General features: G+C 31.1%; 1 protein-coding gene, 1 long non-coding RNA gene and 1 pseudogene across 4 annotated transcripts; 2 read left to right on the top strand and 1 right to left on the bottom strand.

Annotated features, from left to right (window-relative positions):
• Nucleotides 1-1,025: 1,025 nt before the first annotated feature.
• On the bottom strand, nt 1,026-4,868 carry LOC109014683 (cysteine-rich receptor-like protein kinase 25). 2 transcript variants are annotated; one of them, XM_035689637.1, is made up of 8 exons: nt 3,510-4,868; nt 3,021-3,155; nt 2,801-2,922; nt 2,396-2,606; nt 2,025-2,262; nt 1,610-1,760; nt 1,171-1,511; nt 1,026-1,130 (listed from the first exon to the last, which is right to left on the bottom strand). In XM_035689637.1, the coding sequence occupies exons 1-7, from the start codon at nt 4,315-4,317 to the stop codon at nt 1,188-1,190; spliced, it is 1,989 nt and encodes a 662-aa protein (XP_035545530.1). In that variant the 5' UTR covers nt 4,318-4,868; the 3' UTR covers nt 1,026-1,130; nt 1,171-1,187. The 2 variants fall into 2 exon arrangements, with proteins under 2 accessions (XP_035545530.1, XP_035545529.1); XM_035689636.1 differs by having other exon boundaries at nt 1,026-1,511.
• Nucleotides 4,322-14,177, top strand: LOC109007228 (annotated as a pseudogene).
• A 2,842-nt stretch (nt 14,178-17,019) lies between these two features.
• Nucleotides 17,020-20,232, top strand: LOC109015087. 2 transcript variants are annotated; one of them, XR_001999833.2, is made up of 3 exons: nt 17,020-17,301; nt 18,094-18,198; nt 20,021-20,232. It is a non-coding gene; the product is annotated as an uncharacterized LOC109015087 (long non-coding RNA). The 2 variants fall into 2 exon arrangements; XR_001999834.2 differs by lacking the exon at nt 20,021-20,232 and adding an exon at nt 18,525-18,852.
• The last annotated feature ends 1,706 nt before the right edge of the window (nt 20,233-21,938 follow it).

The raw sequence follows: 21,938 nt of genomic DNA, 5'->3' as shown, positions 1-21,938 counted from the left end.
GACTAGGTAAATACAAAAAAATGTGATATTGGCTAAATTTTAAAAATGAATTTGGCCAAGCCAACGAGAATGCTCTTAGACGTTGAACTTAACTTCCTTGAATTTAGTTGTTTATCAATAGTAATGAGTTGAATAGTAGAGAAAGTTATGTAAGATCTATCTAAATTAAGTTTAAAATGTATTTAAATATTAAGATGAATTTAATACTTTTTATGAAAAATTAAAAAAAATTGTGGAGTCTCACTTATAAAGATGTTTTAAGTTGAAAAATATTATAGATCTTACGTATAAGAAAATTTTGAGTTAGGATGAGTTTAGTAATTTGAGAGTTTGATGTTTGGATGTTAAACTTAGCTTAAAATTAGACTGAACTCAATTGAACTCAACTGAGTGCTAGTTTGAATATTCAACATATCTTATTATTATTTATTATTATTATTTATTTACTTTTCACTATTATTTAATATTCTATTATTAATTTTTCATTAATGTTTTACTATTATTAGACTGAACGCAATCTAAGGCTCCGTTTGGATAATGAGATGGTTTTAAAAGTTAAAAATTGAATAAAATATTGTTAGAATATTAATTTTTAATATTATTATTATTTTGATATTTAAAAAAAAATTATTTATTATATTTTATGTAAGAATTTAAAAAAATTATAACGATGAAATGAAACCGTTTCTATATCTGAACGGAACGTAAAAAAAAGAGAAATGCTGTAAATGTTGAGGAAGTTGAATCTACCCGTGTCAAGTCCAAGGTACAAAATGAATCTAGAAATGATGGTGAAACGAAAAATCCAAGATGCAAATTGAGGATGAATTCCATACAAGCCTATCTTGTAATTGTAATTGTTTGACTTTGTTAACATCTCTCACAATTATATTCATTTATAATCTTCTCATTTGCTGTCCAAACATATTCGAAAATTCTTCTTATTTATTTTTAAAAGAGAACATTATTAAATGCTCATGCGTGTGCATAACAATGTAAATAATTTTTCTTTATTTATGCTCGAGAACATATATCATTAGTCACCAAGCATTCGAAGGGTTTGAATACTGCTTGAGATGGAAGACTTGTTGGAATCTGAAACAAATAACAAATTGTCTTTGAGTTTCTATTCCTTAAACAAAAGTCATATGCAACTATAGGTTGAGGTTGAGGTTGAGGTTGTGGTATTAGCGAGGGTGTAGTTCAGTAATGGATGCTTCGTTAACAGACCATGGCATTAAATTGCTTGTTGATTGATCAGGCTTCAGATCCTTTGTTGACATGTCTGTTTTGCGAATGAAAAATGCAGGCTGTTGAGGTGCTGCCAGTGTAACAGAGTAGCTGTTTAGTGTGAGAACTATGGATCCCATGGTTGGTCTCTCTGCTGGATCTTCCTGAACACATAATAACCCAATATGGATGCATCTCATGACTTCATCTCTCGAATAAGAATCTCCCAAAACTGGATCCAACAAATCCAACGCTGTACCATCCCTCCAATGCATCCAAGCCTGTATTAATATCTCGATTAGTTCTTCTCTGCACTTTAAAAAGACTAGTTCAATCCTATATATATATATATATATATAGATGGATAGTTCATACTCACATAGCTCAAGAGGTCCTCAGCACCATCTGATTCATAGAAAGTACTGTTCTTCTTGCCACTAATAATCTCTAGAATTAAGACACCAAAACTATAGACATCCGATTTCACAGAAAATTCTCCACGCATTGCGTACTCCGGAGACATGTAGCCACTGCAAGCCGAAACCACAATGTTAAAGACAATGGGGGGGAATCTTTTAAGTTTATTCAAATAATTGTAACTGCAACAGTTCAGTCCATAGCCTACTGTTTTCAAAGATGATATGATCTAAACGGCATTTATGATCATGATAATCAAAGCACACCTTTTGTTACCTGTGTTTGTTTGATTTCAGAAATTTATATGGTAAGAAAAACAATGAATTCACTTGTTAGTTCTAATCATGGGAAACAAAAGAAAAACATTCAGTACTTACTAAGTTCCCACAATTCTACTTGTGTTTCCCTGAGTTTGATCAACACCAAAGATCCTTGCCATGCCAAAATCTGAAATTTTTGGATTCATATCGGCATCTAGCAATATATTGCTAGCTTTGAGATCACGATGTATAATTCTAAGTCGAGAATCTTGGTGAAGATATTGAGTTCCTCGAGCAATCCCGGCTATTATCTTGTAACGTGTTGACCAATTCAGTTGTTCATGTTTTGTAGGGTCTACAAAAGTTAATCAGAATAATTACTCATGTTAGGAAACAAAGACTAGATAAAAAATGAATATAGATTAGAAATTACTACTATTTAAGCACGATGGGAAAGGATTATTGGACATATATTCAGTTGGACAGACCATATAGAAAATTGTCGAGGCTTTTGTTGGGCACAAATTCATAGACGAGTATCTTTTCTTGTCCTTCCAAGCAAAATCCCAATAGCCTTGTTAAATTTCTGTGTTGAAGCTTAGCTACCAATACAACCTCATTCTTGAATTGTTCTGCACCTTGTCTAGAGCTCTTTGATAGTCTCTTCACGGCTATTTCTTGACCATTAGGAAGTGTACCCTGAAGATGTACTTCAACCAATCCTTAGAACAATTTCCTCAGCAAAATATGCAGAATTCCAATAAAAAAATGCTTTTGCACTTCGAATTACAGATTCAAATATAGCTCAGGAAATATTTCCATATCAAATCGAGACCTTATAATAATGATAATAAAACGAAAGAGAGGAAGCCCCTGCATCAGCAATTTCATACCTTGTAAACCTCACCAAATCCACCTGCACCAAGCTTGCTATCATCTGAGAACTTTTTTGTGGCAGCTTCGATTGTACTAAAATCAAATTGCAAGGACTCTACAGTTGTAATATCATTTACAGCTACAAATGCAAACGAGAAATGTAAGAAATTCCACTACACAGAGCAGCATATATATGGTGCAGACATAAGAACATAAGAGCTCCTTTTTATTCTTTACCATTTTCTCCTTTTGCACCATTGTATTTCTTTCTTCTCCTAATCAGGCAACAGCAGCCCAAAATGAACAGCACCGCAGTGACAGAAATTGGAACAACAATGGCGACTATAGTTGTTGTTGAGATTTTGCTTTTTCCTGCATAAACATCATGGTTCTTATTTCAGGACATGCTATAAATCTATTTATGAACTAGGATCATGTAAATATTGTACTAGTACAAGGAACTTCAATTCATGAAAAATACTCAATCAACTAAAATTCATATATAGACCGGTGTCCGGAATCCAGAAAGAACCTATGATCTTCTACTGTACCGTATATTTGTTTATTTTTATGGTTTATTGTTTATGGACTTAATTCTACCACTCCCAATGGCATCCCACTTCACCAGGTATTACTAATGAAAATTGGGGTACGTGCTCTTTGGAAGAAACAAAAAAGACAGAACAATAAAGAATTAAAAGCAGCCAAATTGGTTGTCCACTTCACCTTTTGATCCAGTTGTGGAGCCTGGAGGTGGAGGTAGAGATGGAGCAGGCGTGGGGGCCGTAGCTGTACCTCTATAAAAAGGATACAATTCGTACCTAAAATTACAACTTGGAAAAATTACTCTTCCCCCTTGCTTTCCGTCACAACATCTGGGTAGAAGATTGATCGCTGCCTGAAGACACCTATTGCAGTCGGTGCTCGACAAGTCCGGTGTGCACTGTACAAGGCTGTACAGGTTTTGAAACCCGGACATTTTCACTTCCTTGGTTCCATATTTTTTTACACCGATTGGAAAGTTCGAGGCCTGCCTTGCCAATTCGATCAACGTCGTATTCAACAGCCTGTTAAACCCGTCCGGATCCGAGATGTTCTGTTCGTTATACATCAAAACTCTGGGCCTGACGGCCACGGTGGAGATGATAGACTCATTGGAGTAGCGAATCATGCACTCGTCGTACCAAATAACGGCCACCCTTTCCCGGGAACACTTACTGGCGAGGTCTTTGGTCGAGGTGGCCACGCATGTCCGGCACATATCGGCGATGACATCACCACGGCAGAGGAAGATGCCGTAGACGGGGTCGGAGGTGTTTTGCCCAGAGGTGGCGTTGTAGAACTCGAGGTAGCGGGTAGCGTTGGATGAGAGGGAAGAGAAGAGGGAATTGAGACTGGAATTATAGAAGCTGTTTTGAGGGAAAGTTGTGTTTTTACAGAAGTGGGTGAGGTAAACTGGGTCGGCTGCATGAGTGGTCAGGCAGAGGAAGCTGATCATGGAAAGGACCAAGATGGGAAGAGAGGGAGAATTCATTTTGATGAACTCTCTTCGTCTCTACGACCATGCAAGATTATTCAGTAAAGTAATTTATGCTGTTTCGGCGAGATACGAGGAGCTTGAGCAGTCAGGACGAGGTAATTCCAACCTTAGCAATGTTTTATTATGGTAGCTGATCGACAAAGAAAGAAGGTGATGGGGAGTGGGAGACAGGCTAGCTAGGTTCTTCGCCTGCTTCTGTCATTGTAGATTTCCGTGCCATGTGAACCCATATCCATGACAAATATAGGGAAAGGGTCTGCTAGATGCAAGTCAAACAAGCAGATCAAAGTCATCAAACAACTTCTTGATGTTTCTCTGTCGCAGTCCGACCGCTGCAGGAAAAAAAAACTTCGGAAAAAACAAGCAGATCAGGTTTTCTCACGGGAATAGGATCGGAGGAGCGCCATTGCATTACATCAGCCGTGGCCGTAAGAGTCGTCTTTGGTGACGGAAATTCTGCAATTGATGATAATTAAATTTTTAAGGTTTGTAAGTAGGGGTGTGATACCCTCGCCACGCTATACTACCGGTCTACTACTACTGTATCATTTTCCTTTGCAGGTCATCATATTCAAAAGAAAATGATAGCCCACGAGTTTACTTTCTCATTTTCACCGTTCCTTTATTTGATTTTAATTTTTAATTTATTTATTTTTTATTTAATAATTAAAGAATTAATTTTTAATGTATTAATTAATTTTTATTTTTTAAAAATATAAAAATATTAAAATATAAAATTTATAGTATAGGCACACCCAACCGTCAAAATTGACGACATACTAATACTACTCATATTCAAATTAATCTCATTTTCACTTTTGCTCAAAACACCGTGCAGTTTTGTCCTCTTTGCATCACCACCGATGGCCAGCTAGTAATCCGAACTCTCTTTTTTGCTCCCTCTCTCTTGTTGGAAAAGAAAGCTAACAAAAAAATTGACAATTCAGTAATGTTACAGGTAGTTATAAAGTGTATAAATATAACATAATTATTTTAAAAAAGAGTAAAATTTATTATTAAAAAATTAATTTTTTTATATAAATTTATTATTTATTTAATTTTTTCAAAAAAATTATGTAATATTTACAGACTTTACTATACAAATATCATTTCTCTCTAATCAAATATTGGGACAAAAGATAAATATTGCGACTGCAATATTTGAATAATTAATTATAAAAATAAAATTAGATAAAAAAAAAGAGTTTAAGCGGATTTATTTCTGTCAACTCTTATCAAAAAGAATAATACTAGAACTACCGCTCCCAGCTACGCTAAGAGCTATCGTTAATGGTTTGGATTTTTTTATTTTTTTTTATATTTTTTTGTATTTTTTTTAACACATTAAATATTTTTAAAAAAATAAAAAAATTCATAATATTATTAAAAAATACTTACTTAATCATCAAGTAAAAAAACTAATAAAAAACTAAAAATAATATAGCTGTAGAAACCTTCAGTAGAAATCATGGGTAAGAGGAGTATTAATCTACCGAAAATGTGTAGACAGAAGAAATGATAAAATTGACAACAAATTTTGAAGTGAAGCGAGCGTGTGCAGAGCCGAAAGAAATTAAAAAAAAAATAAACGGGTAGTAGACCGGTGTAGTAAGGCTATCATTTTGCTTATAAATATTTAATTTTATCTAATTTTATCATTATAATTTTTTTAAAATTTTATATAGAATATTATAAATAATTTAATTTTTTTAAATCTTAAACTAATAATAATATTTAAAAAATAATATTTTATTCAATTATTATCTTTCATCTAAACTATCTTATCTCACTATTTAAACCGCACCTAAACAAGCTGAACACTTAATAATAATCTATGCTACGTGTCAGACTCAACAAACCCTGAAAAGTCTAAATAAGCCAACATTAGATTTTGAGATGCTTAGAGAGTGAGATAAGATGAGAGTTTTATAAATAATAATAAGATAGTTAATGAATAATTATAAAATAATTTGAGTTAGACTATGTTTGGATATTGATATGAGTTAAGTTGTAAATAGTAGTATATTGTAAGTCCTATTGAGATGAGTTTAATTTTTTTAAGTTAAGATGAATTTAACTTTTTATGTTAAAATGTATGAAGTAGGTTAAGATGAGTTTAATTTTTTATGGAAAGTTAAAAAAATAACGAGTTCTATTTATGATTGGTTTGAGATGAGTTGAGATAAAATGAGTTTGACTCAACAACCAAATGTAACCTTAATGTTCTATAGAGTTTTAGGAAATGAGAAAAAAAATTGGATAAAAAATATTATAAAGTTAAAATATTGTTAGAATATAATTTTTTAATATTTTTTATTCGAAAAAAATTGAATTATTTTTTATTTTTTGTTTGAAATTTTGAAAAAAATATAATGATTAGTTTGAAAATGTTTGTGTTCGAGTGATATTTGAGAATAAAATGAGATCCAATGAAATGAAATGAGATTTGATGGGATGAGATAAAAGCTACTTCCAAACATCCCTTAAGTAATAATTTATTTTCACAATCATTCTCATCTTATCTAATTTAATCATTATAACTTTCTCAAATTCTCACACAAAATAAAATAAACAATTCAATATTTTTAAATATCTAAATAAAAATAATATTAAAAAAATATTTTTTAATAATGTTTTATTTAATTTTTAATTTTTATCTTAATTCATCCCATCTCTTTTACAAAAATAAACGAATCCGAATCATGACATGTACCAACTCTAAAGATATAAGTTTTGTACAAGTTTTTGTAAAAATATAGATTATTTTGAAAAAGTGTAAAAATAAATTATTTTTCTTTTAATGAGACTCATTTTTTTTACAAAAATATTTACGTATAACATGTTTATTTAAAACTATTACCTAGCATTTATCACACTTCTAATCTCCAAATAATCCGTATTGTCAGACGGTTCATGATTGATCTAATAATCTCATCCTCCTCGATGACGTAGGTGCATTGAAGCAAATGGGTTCATTCAAAACACTAGCTAGTACTTATCTCTTGAAACAACTTAATCACAACTCATGTTACGTGTTAGGCTTAAATTGGACAGTCCATCAAGGGTTACGCGTTCTACCCAACAAGTCTCTGCAATTTCTCTTTCAATTTAATGACCTTTTAGTCCTAGAATCTTTTAGCTAAGCTCCTAGACTTGCATACAACCTCTCAATCCATCTCAACTCCACCTTTCTCCTTTGTTCTTATTGGATTCCATCCCTATTGCAAGAAGTCAATCAAGATGATTGTTTACAACCTTTTAGTTTACAACTGTAATACAAGCCCTTTCCAAGTTTTCTTCCCTAGAAGTAATTCAAAAAATATGGTAATTACATTTTATTCTCTCGAATTTTTACTCAAAATATAATATACCTCTGAAATTAATAATTACCTTAAAGTAGATCTTCGAACTTTCAAAATGTATCAATTTCCCCCTTCCGTCTACTACCAACGTCAAATCTAATTGAAATTTACTGCACGTACTGTTTATGTGCATAACATTCACTACAAATATGTAATTTCATTTAATTTATTATCATTGACTATATAAAATATAAAATAATATATACTATAAATTATTAATCATTAAATAATTTTTTTATTAATTTATATATGGTTAATGAATATCAAATAATTTCATTATGTACATAAATGATTCATACTTGCTTGCAACTTAAGTATCAAATAATTTTATATATAGTTTATGATTTATGATTTATTATTAATTGATAGCATATATTATTTTATATTTTATATAGCCAATTATAATAAATTAGATAAAAATGACATATTTACAATAAATTTCTGTTAGATTTAATACTGCTGGTAGACGGAATGGAGGATTGGTAAGTTTTGAAAGTTTGAGGGTCCATTTTGATGCAATTATTAGTTTCGAAGACATATTATGAATTAAGTGAAAGTTCGAAGGGTAAAGTGTAATTAATCCTTCAAAAAATTCTTACGCTGTATTTAGATGCTGAAGTAATCTCAGATGATCTAATTAAGTTGATCTATAAATAGTAGTATTTTGTGAATCTTATTAAAATATTTTTAAATATAAATAAGTTAATATATATATTTAACTGTAAGAACTAAATTTAAAAAGTAGTAAGTCCTATTAATTATTATTATAAGATGGATTAAAATCACTTTAACAACCAAATAAACCGTAAAAGGTATCTACATAGTCATGACAACACCCAATTACGACATACCTTTTCGTTGCCAATTATCACATTCTCTTTTAAACATTTCAGAAATATATATGTGTTGCATTTTTTTCTTCTAAAGCTAATACCCCTGATATTATTTCTAATTGTAAATAGAATGTATCAACAAAGCAAAATCCTCTTATCTTTCTCAAAAGAAACCTCGACCAAACTGCTATACATGTGGGGCCTATATACACATCACCGCGAACACAAGACTAGGATATGTTTGGCAAGTGAGACTCTCGTTATTATTCTTTATTTTATTATTAATTTTTATCTATCTTTTTACTATTTATTATTTTTTTATCTAATTTTTACTACTATTTAATATTTTATTATTACTTTTTTATTATTATTTTATTATTATTTATAAATATTCTCAACAATTCTCATCACTTCTCATTATCCAAACGTACTCATGCCACCACTTGATGGCTAGCTCTTTTGCTGTAGATTTCTCTATCTAGCTACCATCCTCACTGTCTTGGATATGGAAAAAACTTCATACCGGAGGTAATGTTAAGTGAAGATTGATATTGTGACACGTACACTTTTTACCAAGAACAAATTAGAATCAACGGTTGATAAGGCTTTCCCATACGCCTCCTCTATCTCTCACTTTCTCACTCTCTCTCTCTCCCCTCAAATTGTTATGATCCCACGTCGATTAAATATGTGATTAGTTGATGATTTATAAGTCTCTAAACATCCTTTTCTTATAAGTTAATTTTTAAGAATGAGTTCTGGATTTATAACAAAAGCCGATTGCATGAGTGTCTTCTCTTACTTCTTGGGGTGGCTAATGCTAGAATCCTAGGCCTTTTCACTGGTAGTTCATGGGAGACTGTCCATGCTACTTTCTACGATGGCAACGATGCCTCTAGAAATATGTGTACTTTTGATTTTCATATTGTACATGTTTAACTTCTTTCCATATTTAATGAGGTTGCTTCCTATATACCCATTCCCCTGCTTTGTTCTTTGCTACTTATCTCCACCCAAATCATCCCTCTCCCTGTAGTTTTGTAATTTCTGCTGAAAAATGCACCAAGAATTCCTATATTTATTGTTTTGCAGTTCAAATAATTCTCAATGTTATTTCGTAGTTCTGTTAGATTTTACAATATTAATGTCTCGTTTATTTTCACAACTCTTCTCAACTTATCTTATTTTATTTAATCATTACAATTTTTTTAAATTTTTATATAAAATAAAATAAACAATTCAATTTTTTCAATTCTTAAAACAAAAATAATATTAAAAATATATATTTTAATAATATTTTAATTAATTTTTAACTTTAATTTCAATTCATCTCATTTAATCTCATCCGTAAAAATTAAAAAAAATGAATAATTTTTCAAATTCTATAGAAAAACACCAAGAGAGGGTAGGGGTGTAACCGGTCCGGTCCGGTCCAGTTTTGGATAAAATTTAGGACCGAACCGGTATGTACCGGTTTTGTATTTTTCAAAACCGATTACGCACCAGTTACCCTTCTAAACCGGTACTTCCGGTTTTACCGGTTTCCGGTCCGGTCCGGTCCGGTTTTCCAGTTTTTTTAAAATGTAAATTTCACAATTTGTCATTAAAAATTTGTTTATAAAAAAAAAAAAACTGTTTTATACTTTTATTAATATATTAGACTATATTATAGTATTAATATTAAACTATTGGTATAGTTATAACTTATATATTAGTATTAGTTATAAACTTTTAGTGATTTAGTATTAACATTTCATGTAATAAGTTATAAATTATAATAAGAAATTATTTCATATATGAATATATATGTTATATATAAAATTTCACATAAAAATTTATAATTATACATTATATATAAAACTTATATATATTAATATTTAATATATAAAAAATATTTTGTATAAAACTTATATATAAAAATATTATTTTTTATTTTTTTAATCAACCGGTCCGGTCCGGTCCAAAAAATCCCGGAACTGGCCGGTTTTTACGTTTTAAAAATCAGTTCCGGACCGGACCGGTTCAAAACCGGTAAAACCGGTCCGATCCGGTCCGGTTTTCCAGTTTTCCGGTTTGAATTTACACCCCTAAGAGAGGGGGATGAAAATCACGCAGTTGACTTGAGAAGAAGGAGAGAGAAGAGGTGTATAGGAGATCCTTACCTGCAATCAGTTCTATTTTTTTTTTAATAGAAAACACACGTGTCACAATATCATTAGATGGTGTAAGTCTACACTCACATTGTCAGCCAATGACCAAGATCCTCACTATTTTTTATTGCAGTTTTAAAATTGGAATTGCTTTGTGTGGTTCCTTCTAGGAATATCAATATATGATACGACCCATTAACCTAACACAAACACGACACGATAAAAACGGGTTAGGGTTTACCCTTAACGGGTTTAGGTCAAAACGGGTTGACCCGTTAAGACACGATAGCTTAACGGATTGATAACGGGTCAACCCTTTATGACCCGTTATAACTCGTTATGACCCGTTAAGAAAGTTAAAATTACAATTATACCCTTTTACCTAAAAAATAAAATTGTTGGGATTTTAATTTCGATATTTTTATTGTTTAGATTGTAATTTTGGACTTGTAGTTAGTTTTATATTTTTTTATAGATATTATAATTTTAACATTTATATAAAATTATGCTAAACTTAACTAGATTAAATAGGTTAATTTTGGGTTTGTTTCAATCCATTTACATAAATAGGTCAAAACGGATTGACACGACACGACCCGTTATGTTATTGGGTCGTGTTAAGGTTTGAGATTTTGACACGATAAGCTTAACGGGTCGGGTTAGGGTTTACCTATATAGTATAATATATATATCTTGACACGACATGAACACAACCCATTAACACGATTTGACACCCCTAGTTCCTTCCTGCTCTCCGCACCAACATCGTCGTTGTCTTCTTAACGTATCACACTCGTCCCTCCAGAATCAATTGCCTTGGGCTTTTAACTTTATACTGAAAACTCTTAACTAAGGACAATTTAGGCAATACGATACATATTTTATGATCCCTAATTGTATATGGGTGAATATATCATCTACGTGTACTTTGTAATGCTTTTATTTGTATAATTAGCTTAATTAATTAAGCATAATTTGCATGTAAAGGAAAGAAAAATAACATAATTACAATTTATACACAATTTTAACACAATATTACTAAAATAATATTTTTTAAGTACTTTTGAATTATTGATTGCTAGATCATAGTGTGCATGAATTGAATTAAAAATATTATTATTATTATTATTATTTAATTTGAGAAGGGGGTCGAACTCAAGACTTCCATTTTAGAAGTTTAGGTGTTATGGCATGCCTTTGGCAAAAATATTAATTTTTTTAATACTAATTATATATGTTAAAATTGATTATAAATATATAGTAACCACATATATATAATTGCTAAAAATTAAATCATAATCGGCCAATTAAATGAAGGAACATGACTGACTAGCATTTTCTCGGACATCGAAAGGGCACATGATAATTAAAGAAACCAATGAAATTGAATGTACGACCCAATACAATGCATATGATACAAGGAGTTCAATCCGGACGTCTCAAAACTCAAAATGAATGCATATTTGTCTCTTCCTATTCAGTGCTATCTTTCGGGTTGGCCTAACGATCGAGTCCTGTGGGGACTGGAAAAGCAGCAGCCTATCTGCAGCTTGTAAGCATGTCTAAAACAAGCATTTTATTCTCCGACCTCGACAATCAACCAACCAGATCGAACAACACGTGCACCTAACTATCATATTTAAATTCTAAGCAGCCAGAGCAATTTTTCAGGTCGTCATGTCGGACACTCTACCCCGCACCTCATCTTCCCACGTAACTTTATTATTGTCCTTAATAATTCAATTAATCAGGAGTATAAACCATGAATAAAAAAATTTAATTAGTTTTAAAAAAATAAAATAAAAATTAAATTAAATTAAATTAAATATATGGTATGTGAGGATGATAAATAATAAAATTCATGTATTAAACCCCACCGCCCGGACAACTTTTACAAAGCATCACAAGTTTTTACATGGACAACCGCATGCGTCCCCGCGACTGATTTGGCATACCGCCATGTTTACTGTCTTATTAAAAAAAAAAAAAAGGGAAACAAAATTAAAAGCGGGAAATAAAAATAAACGCCGCTAGCTTCGTCTTCAAGTTGCAGAATCCCGAGCTTCGTCTTCTTCGTGTCTTAGCCCTTTTCCCGAGTTTCATCGAGTTCCAGAGTTTGTCTTTCTGCCGTGGGTTCAGTTCTATCCTATGTGGGAATGGGTGGGAGCGAAACAAACACTCCCCCTTCCACCTCTCTCTCTCCGTCACATATTTTTGTCTCTGATCGCTCAACCCAAACCCAAAAAGAAAATTCGAAACACCCATAAAGAGATTTATTATTATTATTATTATTATTTTATAGGTACTCGAACCCTAATTTCTTGGTGTGGTACTTTTTTGTTTTCTCATGTTGATTAAGGTGCTTCTAGTCAAACTAGGATTGATTAATGTCATGAAGAAATGGTGGAGATGGATTGAAGATTGCTTTCATGTTCACCAGTTCCTCAAATTCCCCGAATTCAATGAAAATATGCAAGAGAATCAGCTTTGTCGAAGAGCTTTCCTCTACCTTAACTTCTGTCTAGTCTTGAAGACTCTGATTTCACCAACCTTGTCACTGGCAAGAAGCCTAACAACATCGTTCTCTACCTCAACCTCAACCAGACCATCGAGGACAAATTTCTTGACGCCGTATTAACATGGACCAACGCTGACAACATGCTACGAAACGACTGCTGAAGCTTCGTCCTGAAGGTTCGAAAGGCGGACAAGCGCAAAATCCTCCGGCTGTACCTCCAGCACATCCACTCTGTAGTTGATGAAATTGATCTGAGAAAACAGCGAGATCTAAAGTTGTACATGAATATCAAGCACGACGAGGACGACGACGACGACGGTCATCACTATCATCATCATCGCAGTGAGGGTGGTGACGGAAGGTGGAGATTCGCTCCCTTTACGCACCCTTCCACCTTTGATACCATCGCCATGGAAGACGACCTCAAAAACAAGGTGAAGTCCGATCTCAAATCCTTCTTCAAATCCAAACAGTATTATCACTGTCTTGGCTACGTTTGGATGCAAAGCTTTCTCTTATACGGTCCATCCGGAACTGGGAAATCAAGCTTCGTGGTTGCCATGTCGAATTTCATATCCTACGATGTTTACGTTATTGATCTCTCCAAGGTTTTGAATGATTCGGATCTGAATTTGCTTTTGTTATAGACAACGAGCAAGTCGACGGGTGTGAGCTTGTCAGGGTACTGAACTTCATGGATGAGATATTAAACTTGTGTTGTGCTGAAGAGAGAGTGATGGATTTCACAATGATGAACAACAATGATTGCGTTGAAGGGGATTTGGAGGGAAGAAGGAATCGGAGGAGGAAACGAAAGGAGTTTGGAAAGGGGGAAAGAAATCGAAGGCAGGGAGGGAAATTGAATGAGAAAGGGGAACGAAAAATAAACAAAATGGCATTGTTGCAGAGAGCCACGAAGAAGAAAATAAACTTTTTACCTGCCACGTGGGAACTGGTTTTGCGGCGAGGACTTAGGGGCGGTTGTACATAGAATTTATGATATATATATATATATATATATAGTTTAACTTTTTTTGACGATTTTATCCATCATGGATTTGTCCGTTAATCATTCTTTTAGAGAGACAAATACAGTGGCAGATGGCTTCGCTCGTATTGGTGCCAAGGGGGGTAATAGTTTGTGGCGTTATTTTTCGGATCTTCCTTTGTTTATCAAAGGTATAATAAGATTAGAAAAGGAAGGCCTTCCTTATATTAGAATTACTCGACAATAAGGTTTGATTTTTTCTTTATTCTTTATTTTTTTTTTTTGGGAGATTGGTGGTTATGAGTTGTCTGTAATTTTAGGGTAATGGTTTTGTGACTGTGGTTTCTTCAGGTATGGAGTTTGTTTCAAGGTATTCCTCTGCCATAAGTGAGGCTTTTTAATAAAAATGAGGAAGGGTCACTATTGGACAGATGGCCTAGACTCTTAAAAAAAAAAATGTCCCTCATAGATTTTTCCCATTTTGTTTATTGTTTTTAACAATACATTTCGCCAGTAGCTCCCTCCCTCTCTCACTTTTCCCCTATGATGATCAACCCGCGTGCCACCAAGGAGCGGCCTCCAACAAAAGCTTAACTCAGAGGCCATCTCGAGACAAGGTGTAAACGTTATCATCAACATTAATATAAAGCGTCAACAATTGATAAACATCTTTTATAATTTTTTCGATTTAAATATATGTAGATACATGAATACATGTAAATGAAAAATTCCATCCATCATTCTCAAATAATACACCACACATAAATGAAATTTGTTTGCATGTTCATAGATGTGACAAGTACTTTTATGTGTGTATGCAAGAAAGAAAAAGAGAAACGATAGCTATTTATGTACCAAAGGGTTTTAGTGCCCACATAATCCTACTTATTCTATTATTTTCAATATAGCATGATTTAGAGAGTTCAAAAATACAATTCCTATGTGGCCTATTTTTTATTTATTTTTTCTATTCTCATCAAATTTTCCAGTATTGTAATTATATAACGAGATAAAACACTAACATAACTTATACCATTGGTTGACAAAGCTGTTACTTAAATTCCTATAGTTTGCTTATCCACCAAACTTGTATGGATCTGTCACTTCTCTTAACTTTTTATTAGGGTTACTTTAACTTGTATAAATCTACTACTTGTTTGAACTTTGTATAAATTTAAATTCTCATTTTATTATTCATTGTGAAATGATAGGTAGTCAAGTAAGATCTAATTTGCTATCATATCTATAAATTTATCCAATATTAACACTTATTACATATCATAATTATATTTATTAATAATAATTCTCATATTTTTACAATTGGGTTCGCGTGCATTGCACGTTCTGCACTTACTAGTATATATATATACTAGGTCAAAATAACGTGCAAAGCACGTTTGCCTAGTTGGGTGAAATAATTATTTTAAAAAAATAATATATATTCAATAAAAAAGTTTATTTCAATCAATAAATTAAGACATATAGGAAAAAATGTGAAATCTAGCAAACTAAATAAATTAAGAATTTTAAATCTTCACCGTTGGACTTGGGTTTTTGTGTCAATCTAATATATATATAATATTATTCAAACTAAATAATTTAAAATACATTGTAACTATATATATTTTTTTTAAAACCATAATAGATTTAAGATTAACTATACCGGTTAAATAAATAAAATCACGTGACAAGCATAATCATGATGCTTCTTAACTCACTGGACTATGTGATATGAACCTCAACGTACCTTTTTAAAAAAAGAATGAGTTTATAATTAAAAAATAATTTTTTTTATGTAAATTTTATATTTATCTATTTTTTAATATATTTTATAAAAAATTATTTTAAGATTTAAAAAAATTGAATTGTTTATTATATTTTATATATAAATTTATATCAATAAAATGAAATTAATTGAGATGAGTTAAGGTGAGTTTTAAATTCTAATGAGGCGTTATTTAAACACTATAATATTTATTTTTCGTTGATTTGATTCTAACACAAATTACTTCCCACCATTCAATTATAATGATTTGGAGTTATCACTATTGCTGTTTTTATTAATGGTATCAGTTAGATGAGATTGACTGAAGACACACTTTAATTTTTAAATTAATTAATAATAATATAATATTATTATCATGAGAATTACAATTAACAAGTTGGACGATAATTATACCAGTTAAATAAATAAAATCACGTGACAAGCAATGACCGACATAAAATGACATGTATTATTAGTGAAAGAGAAATCAAACAAGTATATATTCACAAGAAGTAATGACCGACATATTATTTAGGCGGGAAATGACTTTAAGTACATATCACGTGACAAACAAGAAGTAATGGCTGACATGGGTGCGTTTGGAACTTAAACTCATCTCAACTCATCTCAACTCATCATTACAACTTTTTTAAATTTTAACATAAAATATAATAAACAATTCAACTTTTTCAAATTTCAAAATAATAATAATATTAAAAATAATATTCTAACAATATTTTATCATCTCAACTCAACTCACTTCAACATCCAAACACAATCTAATGTTTAGGTGGGAAATGACTTTAGGGTGCGGCTACTCTGCCGCCCCTTCTTGACTACATTTAAAAAATAAAAAAAATACATCAATACATTTAAAATCACTTCTTTAATCATTAAGTAAAAAAAAATAATAATAAAAAAATAAAAAAAGATAAGTGGTCAAATAGAGGTGTCAAATTGAGTGGGCATAGTAGTATTTTCCATGACTTTAACAAGTACAATTCATAAAAAATATTTATAACATATTCAGGCATTAAGCATATCTTCTACATCCTTTTCCCTCTCTCTCTCTCTCTCTCACTCTCACTCGCATTCTTTTATTTCTTTTTTTCACTTTTATTCTTCTCCTTCTCTCATATATTTCTTGCTATCTGATATCTCTCTCGATTTCTATTAAATAATCTTCTCATCTCCCTCACTCTCGCTCACTCTTTCTTCTTTCTTTCTTTTTCTTACTTTTCTTCATATTCCCGTCTCTATCTCTCTATCTACCTCCCGTAAGCCCACTCTCACTTCTCATATTTTTGGCCACATTTGCTCTTTGCAGCTGTCTATATTTTTGTTTCCATCGTGGATCTGCAGGTAAATAAAGAGATATTTCCTACAGATCTAAGTTGATCTGGATTTTTTTAACACGTTTTATTTATATTTTTTTTCTATAGATCTTAACAGCTTTAAAGATGTGAAACATCAAGTGTTCTTATTATTTTCAGATCATAAATGTTCTAAAGATCAAGTAGATTTTTTTAACTCGTTTTATTGATATATTTTCTATAGATCCGAACATCTTTAAAGCTGTTCAAGCTGTTCTTATTTTCTATAGATCTATTTTCAGATCTTAGTGTTCTTATTATTTTTTTTCTCTTGATCTTTATTTTTTTTTCTCTTTCACTTATTTTTTTGTGCTTTACTATCGGGTTATTTTGTTTTTCATATATGTGGAGATTATTTTTTTTTCGGTGTAGGCAAATGAAGAAACCCTTTACTTACAGATCTACTTGAAAGATTTTTTTTCTTCAGTAGATCTAAAAGAATTTTTTTTCCAACTTTTTTTGTTGTAATCTAAACAGATCTTCATATATTTGAAGAGATCTTGTTCTGATCTTAGTGTTATTTTTTTTTTCGCTTGATCTTTATTTTTTTTCTTTCACTAATTTTGTTGTGCTTTCCTATAGGGTTATTTTGTTTTTCATATGTGGAGATTATTTTTTTTTCGGTGTTAGAGAATGAAGAAACCCTTTTCATTCCTTATATATTTGAGTAGATCTGAAAGAATTTTTTAACTTTTTTTTTTTTTTTGTAATTGGTCACGTTGATGGGATTGGGTTCATTTTCTGAGTTGGGGTAGTCTAACGGACAATTGGGTTTGTGCAGAGGAGAGTGTGATCTCTTACACGCCTGATCAGGTTTTGGTTAGCAACGGGGCCAAGCAGAGTATTCATCAAGCCTTTGCTTGCAGTTTGTTCCCCCAGAGATGAGGTAAAGTACAGCATTATTAGTTTTATATTTAATTTTTTCCATTTTATACAATTTGCTATCTTATTTCTTGAATATACACTTTGGAACAAGATTGCCTTTTGGGAATCTTCACTTTTTTTATACTTGTTTAGCCGTCACTTCATTTAGGTTAAATTACTGAAAAACTATTTGAAAGTACGTTTATACAAACCTGTTGAAATCTTAATTCTCCTAAATGTAAATAGCTTGACAATTTTGTAGTTTTAATTCCCCTAAATGTAGATAGCTTGACAATTCTGCATTCTGTATTAAACAAGGAAATAACTTGTTTAAGCTGTTCTTTCCAGATCACGTTTATTGGATGCTGAATGGATGTTTTTTTTCTTCTCTCATGCCTAGCTATTTATGGTGTTGGTTTCTGTAGATTGGTTACTGTGTGGATTTTTTTCTTCTGTTAAGTGTTGGGTTTGAACCAAACCAGTTTGCTCTAAAGTATTTTTTTTTTGTTTGTATTTTTGTAATAATTTTTGTTTGATTTCTCACTATATATTGTAAATAAGGTTACCTCTTGTAAATAAGATTATTACATAACCTCTTTTGTAGATAGGGCTTTCAGATGCATTTCTTTTATTTTTACTTGTCTGCCAATTTTTTTTGAAGTGCATTCACAGTTTCTTTTCGGTTATGTATATTTAATATTGTGTTTGGTTTTTTGAACATGGTATAGTGTCTTTAAACACAAGACTAACAAAGCTAGAAACACAGTATCAAACAGAAAAATAATAAATTAAAAATAGAATAAAAAATACAACATATGATTTTTTGAAGGCTTTTCTTTATCTCTATTATTGTATATTCTGTTTGAATACAATAGTTTTCTCCAACAAAATATCAACAAAGCGAGAAAGAGAAAAACAATAAATGAAAAAGGGGGAAAATAAATACAAAATAAAAATATTATACACTTACAAAGATAAGAATCAGAAATGTCCAGCACTAAAGTTTTCAATCAACAAGACCTGAAAACAAATCAGTAACCCAAAGAAAATACTAAGCATGGCAGTAACCAATGAACAAAAAACATGGAAGTAAAAAAATATTTACTCTAAATAACTAACAGAAAATATTACACTAAACAATCATGCACTTATAATGATCAAACATCAGAAAATTTTAGTTTTTGAAATCTGCTGGTAAGAACACCTTAGAAGAATTGGGAAAGAAGCTGAAAATAAATCATCAGTAGAAGAAATCATCAGTAAAAATCAGCAAAAGGAAAAAAATAGAGGATAAGAGAAGAGACGGTAAAGAAGCTGATCAAAAAATCAGCAAAAGGAAAAAAATAGAGGATAAGAGAAGAGACGGTAAAGAAGCTGAAAAGATGATCAGTACGTAAAAGAAAAAAATGGAGTATTAGAGAAGAAGTAAAAAATACAGGATTTTTTAGAAAATTACTTGTAGTGAGGAACAATATCTGGAACCAAACAAAAAACACTATGAAAATAGGAACTCTCCTAAAGAAGAACACAACATCATCTTTTAAAGTATGTTCCCTCTCTTTCTAGGCGTCCTCTTTCCAGACCTCTTATCTATCACCCATATCACCCATCAGACTGCTGTAAAGTAAGTAAAAGCCGTAAAACCAATCAAATCAAACATCAAATCAGAGATAAAAAGAAAATCTTCCAAATCAGATAGGGAGAAAAAGACTTGAAATGAAGTATGCATATGGATTTTTTGTTCGGCACATGTTTTTTTTTACAGTTTTTTTTATTCACTCAGTTGTATTTTTTTAAATTAAAAATTTGACATATATTTTATTTTATTTTATTTTATTTTGTAGGAAAGCTCAATTTGGAGTATGAGACAAATATATTTGTCTTGGCAGAAGATTTTGACCGATTGTTTTACAATATTTTTTTAATCTTTCCTTCTTTTGTGGCGATTTTTTCTTTTTTATTATCATTTTTAATTATTTAAATATGTAAATCGGTATAATTATCTATATTCATGTATTGATTCAACCTACTGACACAAGCAATTTTTTCCTACTGACACAAGCAATTTCTTTCTACTGTTCTTTCTACTGACACAAGCGTGTAGAGATTTCTAATAAAATTAATTTTTTTCTCATAATTAAAATATATTCTGACACAAGTAATTTTCTTCATAATTAAAATGATATACTGACAAAAGAAGATAATAAAAAAATTTATACCGAGAATATAAAATTACTGACATTTTATACTGATAGAAGCATTTACTGACGCAATTCATCCTTTTTCATAATTAAAATAATATATACTGATACATCTATATATAAAAAGATATTAAAATAATAAAAAGATATTTACGGACACAAAATATAAAAAGCAGTATATGTGTTACACGGAAAAACAAGAAAAGTACTGTTTATTACTGTTCATTTGAGATAGGCTCTTATATAATAGAGATAGATATATATATATATATATATATATATATATATATTCAACTGCAATAATGTTGAGGCAACAAGTCATGTACATAGATTTGATTGTGAATCTTTATTTTTTTATCTTTTAATTTAATTTTAATAAATTGTAATGTAGAACTGTTGAATAGAATTTTTCAATTGTCTTCCCCGTTACGCAACTTCTGGGTGGTAGATGTCACCGACAGAAATACAAATTAACATTATTCTACCTCCGAACCCATATGTCTATGTTTATGTAATTCCTTCTGGGTTGTTGACACCAACATGCATCCTTCAATGGCTAGTCAAAAAAAAGTTTTATTGATTGGATAACCGGTTTTATTAATATCAAAAAATGGAACAGGCCGGAACGGCCCATTGAGATAGCCCAAAATTAGATGAGGTGATTTGAAGTCCACGATGCTGTCTCGAGCGTTGGTAAGTGTCCGTATATACATTCATAGCAATAAATAAAAAATAAGTACAAAAAATATAAATAGAAATAAAGATACACAAGTTTACGTGTCTAACTTTCCTCTCTCTTTCTGCTCCTTTTTCCTGACCTTTATCTCTTTTCTCTTCTCCCCTTTAGCTCCCTGATGATAGGGCTTTAGTGGAGCTTGGGCTGGATTACAGGTTTAGACATTTAAGAGTTAAGAATCTCGCCCAAAGAAAATTGTTAAGATTATAATATAAATTATTAAATCTACTTTTTTTTCTATCGGTTTAAATTTTTGGAATAATTCGGGATTTTATAAAAATGATTGATTTTGCATATATCTTAGATCGCACAGTGAAATCAGTACTTGATCTCATTTCAGAATTCAATATAAAATGGTGCTGCAGGCACTGACGTTTGTTCGTAAGAGAAGAAATTAATTAAGAAAGAACATTAGTGAAGGAATTATTCTTTTCTTCTGGGTTGCATGCTTGCTTTAAATTCCTGCTTTCTCTTGCGCGTAATCAGCCTTCACTCACATATATATATATATATATATATATGATATATATATATATATATATATATATATGCTTGGCATGAAAGAAACTATATATATGCATGATGTGGAACGTCTACCTTTTCTGTCATGCATACATCATATATATGGCACTGAAGGAATGGGAGAATCAGAGTAGTAGAGATCAGTGGGGACCCCTATGAAACATCGATCTTATATATAATAATGGATTTGTAATACTTCATATTGACGGATTGAGTATAGGCTGAATGAATCTCATGTAATTCTTCAAATATAGTTTGGACCTAATAACTGGATTGTTATGGGCATAAGATGCTATTTATGTA

The sequence above is a fragment of the Juglans regia genome, chromosome 4, assembly GCF_001411555.2.
Source record: "Juglans regia cultivar Chandler chromosome 4, Walnut 2.0, whole genome shotgun sequence".
In the NCBI taxonomy this organism is placed as follows: domain Eukaryota; kingdom Viridiplantae; phylum Streptophyta; class Magnoliopsida; order Fagales; family Juglandaceae; genus Juglans; species Juglans regia.
The sequence above is the reverse complement of the archived record's forward strand: the minus strand, read 5'-3'. Positions and strand labels throughout refer to the sequence as shown.

What these genes read in the sequence shown, in the direction of transcription:
- LOC109014683 (XM_035689636.1), bottom strand. Translation starts at nt 4,317, where the DNA reads ATGAATTCTCCCTCTCTTCCCATCTTGGTCCTTTCCATGATCAGCTTC. An exon ending in CTCCACAACTGGATCAAAAG is followed by an intron (nt 3,156 to 3,509) that starts GTGAAGTGGACA and finishes ATGTTTATGCAG; the next exon opens with GAAAAAGCAAAATCTCAACA. An exon ending in TGGTGCAAAAGGAGAAAATG is followed by an intron (nt 2,923 to 3,020) that starts GTAAAGAATAAA and finishes TTGCATTTGTAG; the next exon opens with CTGTAAATGATATTACAACT.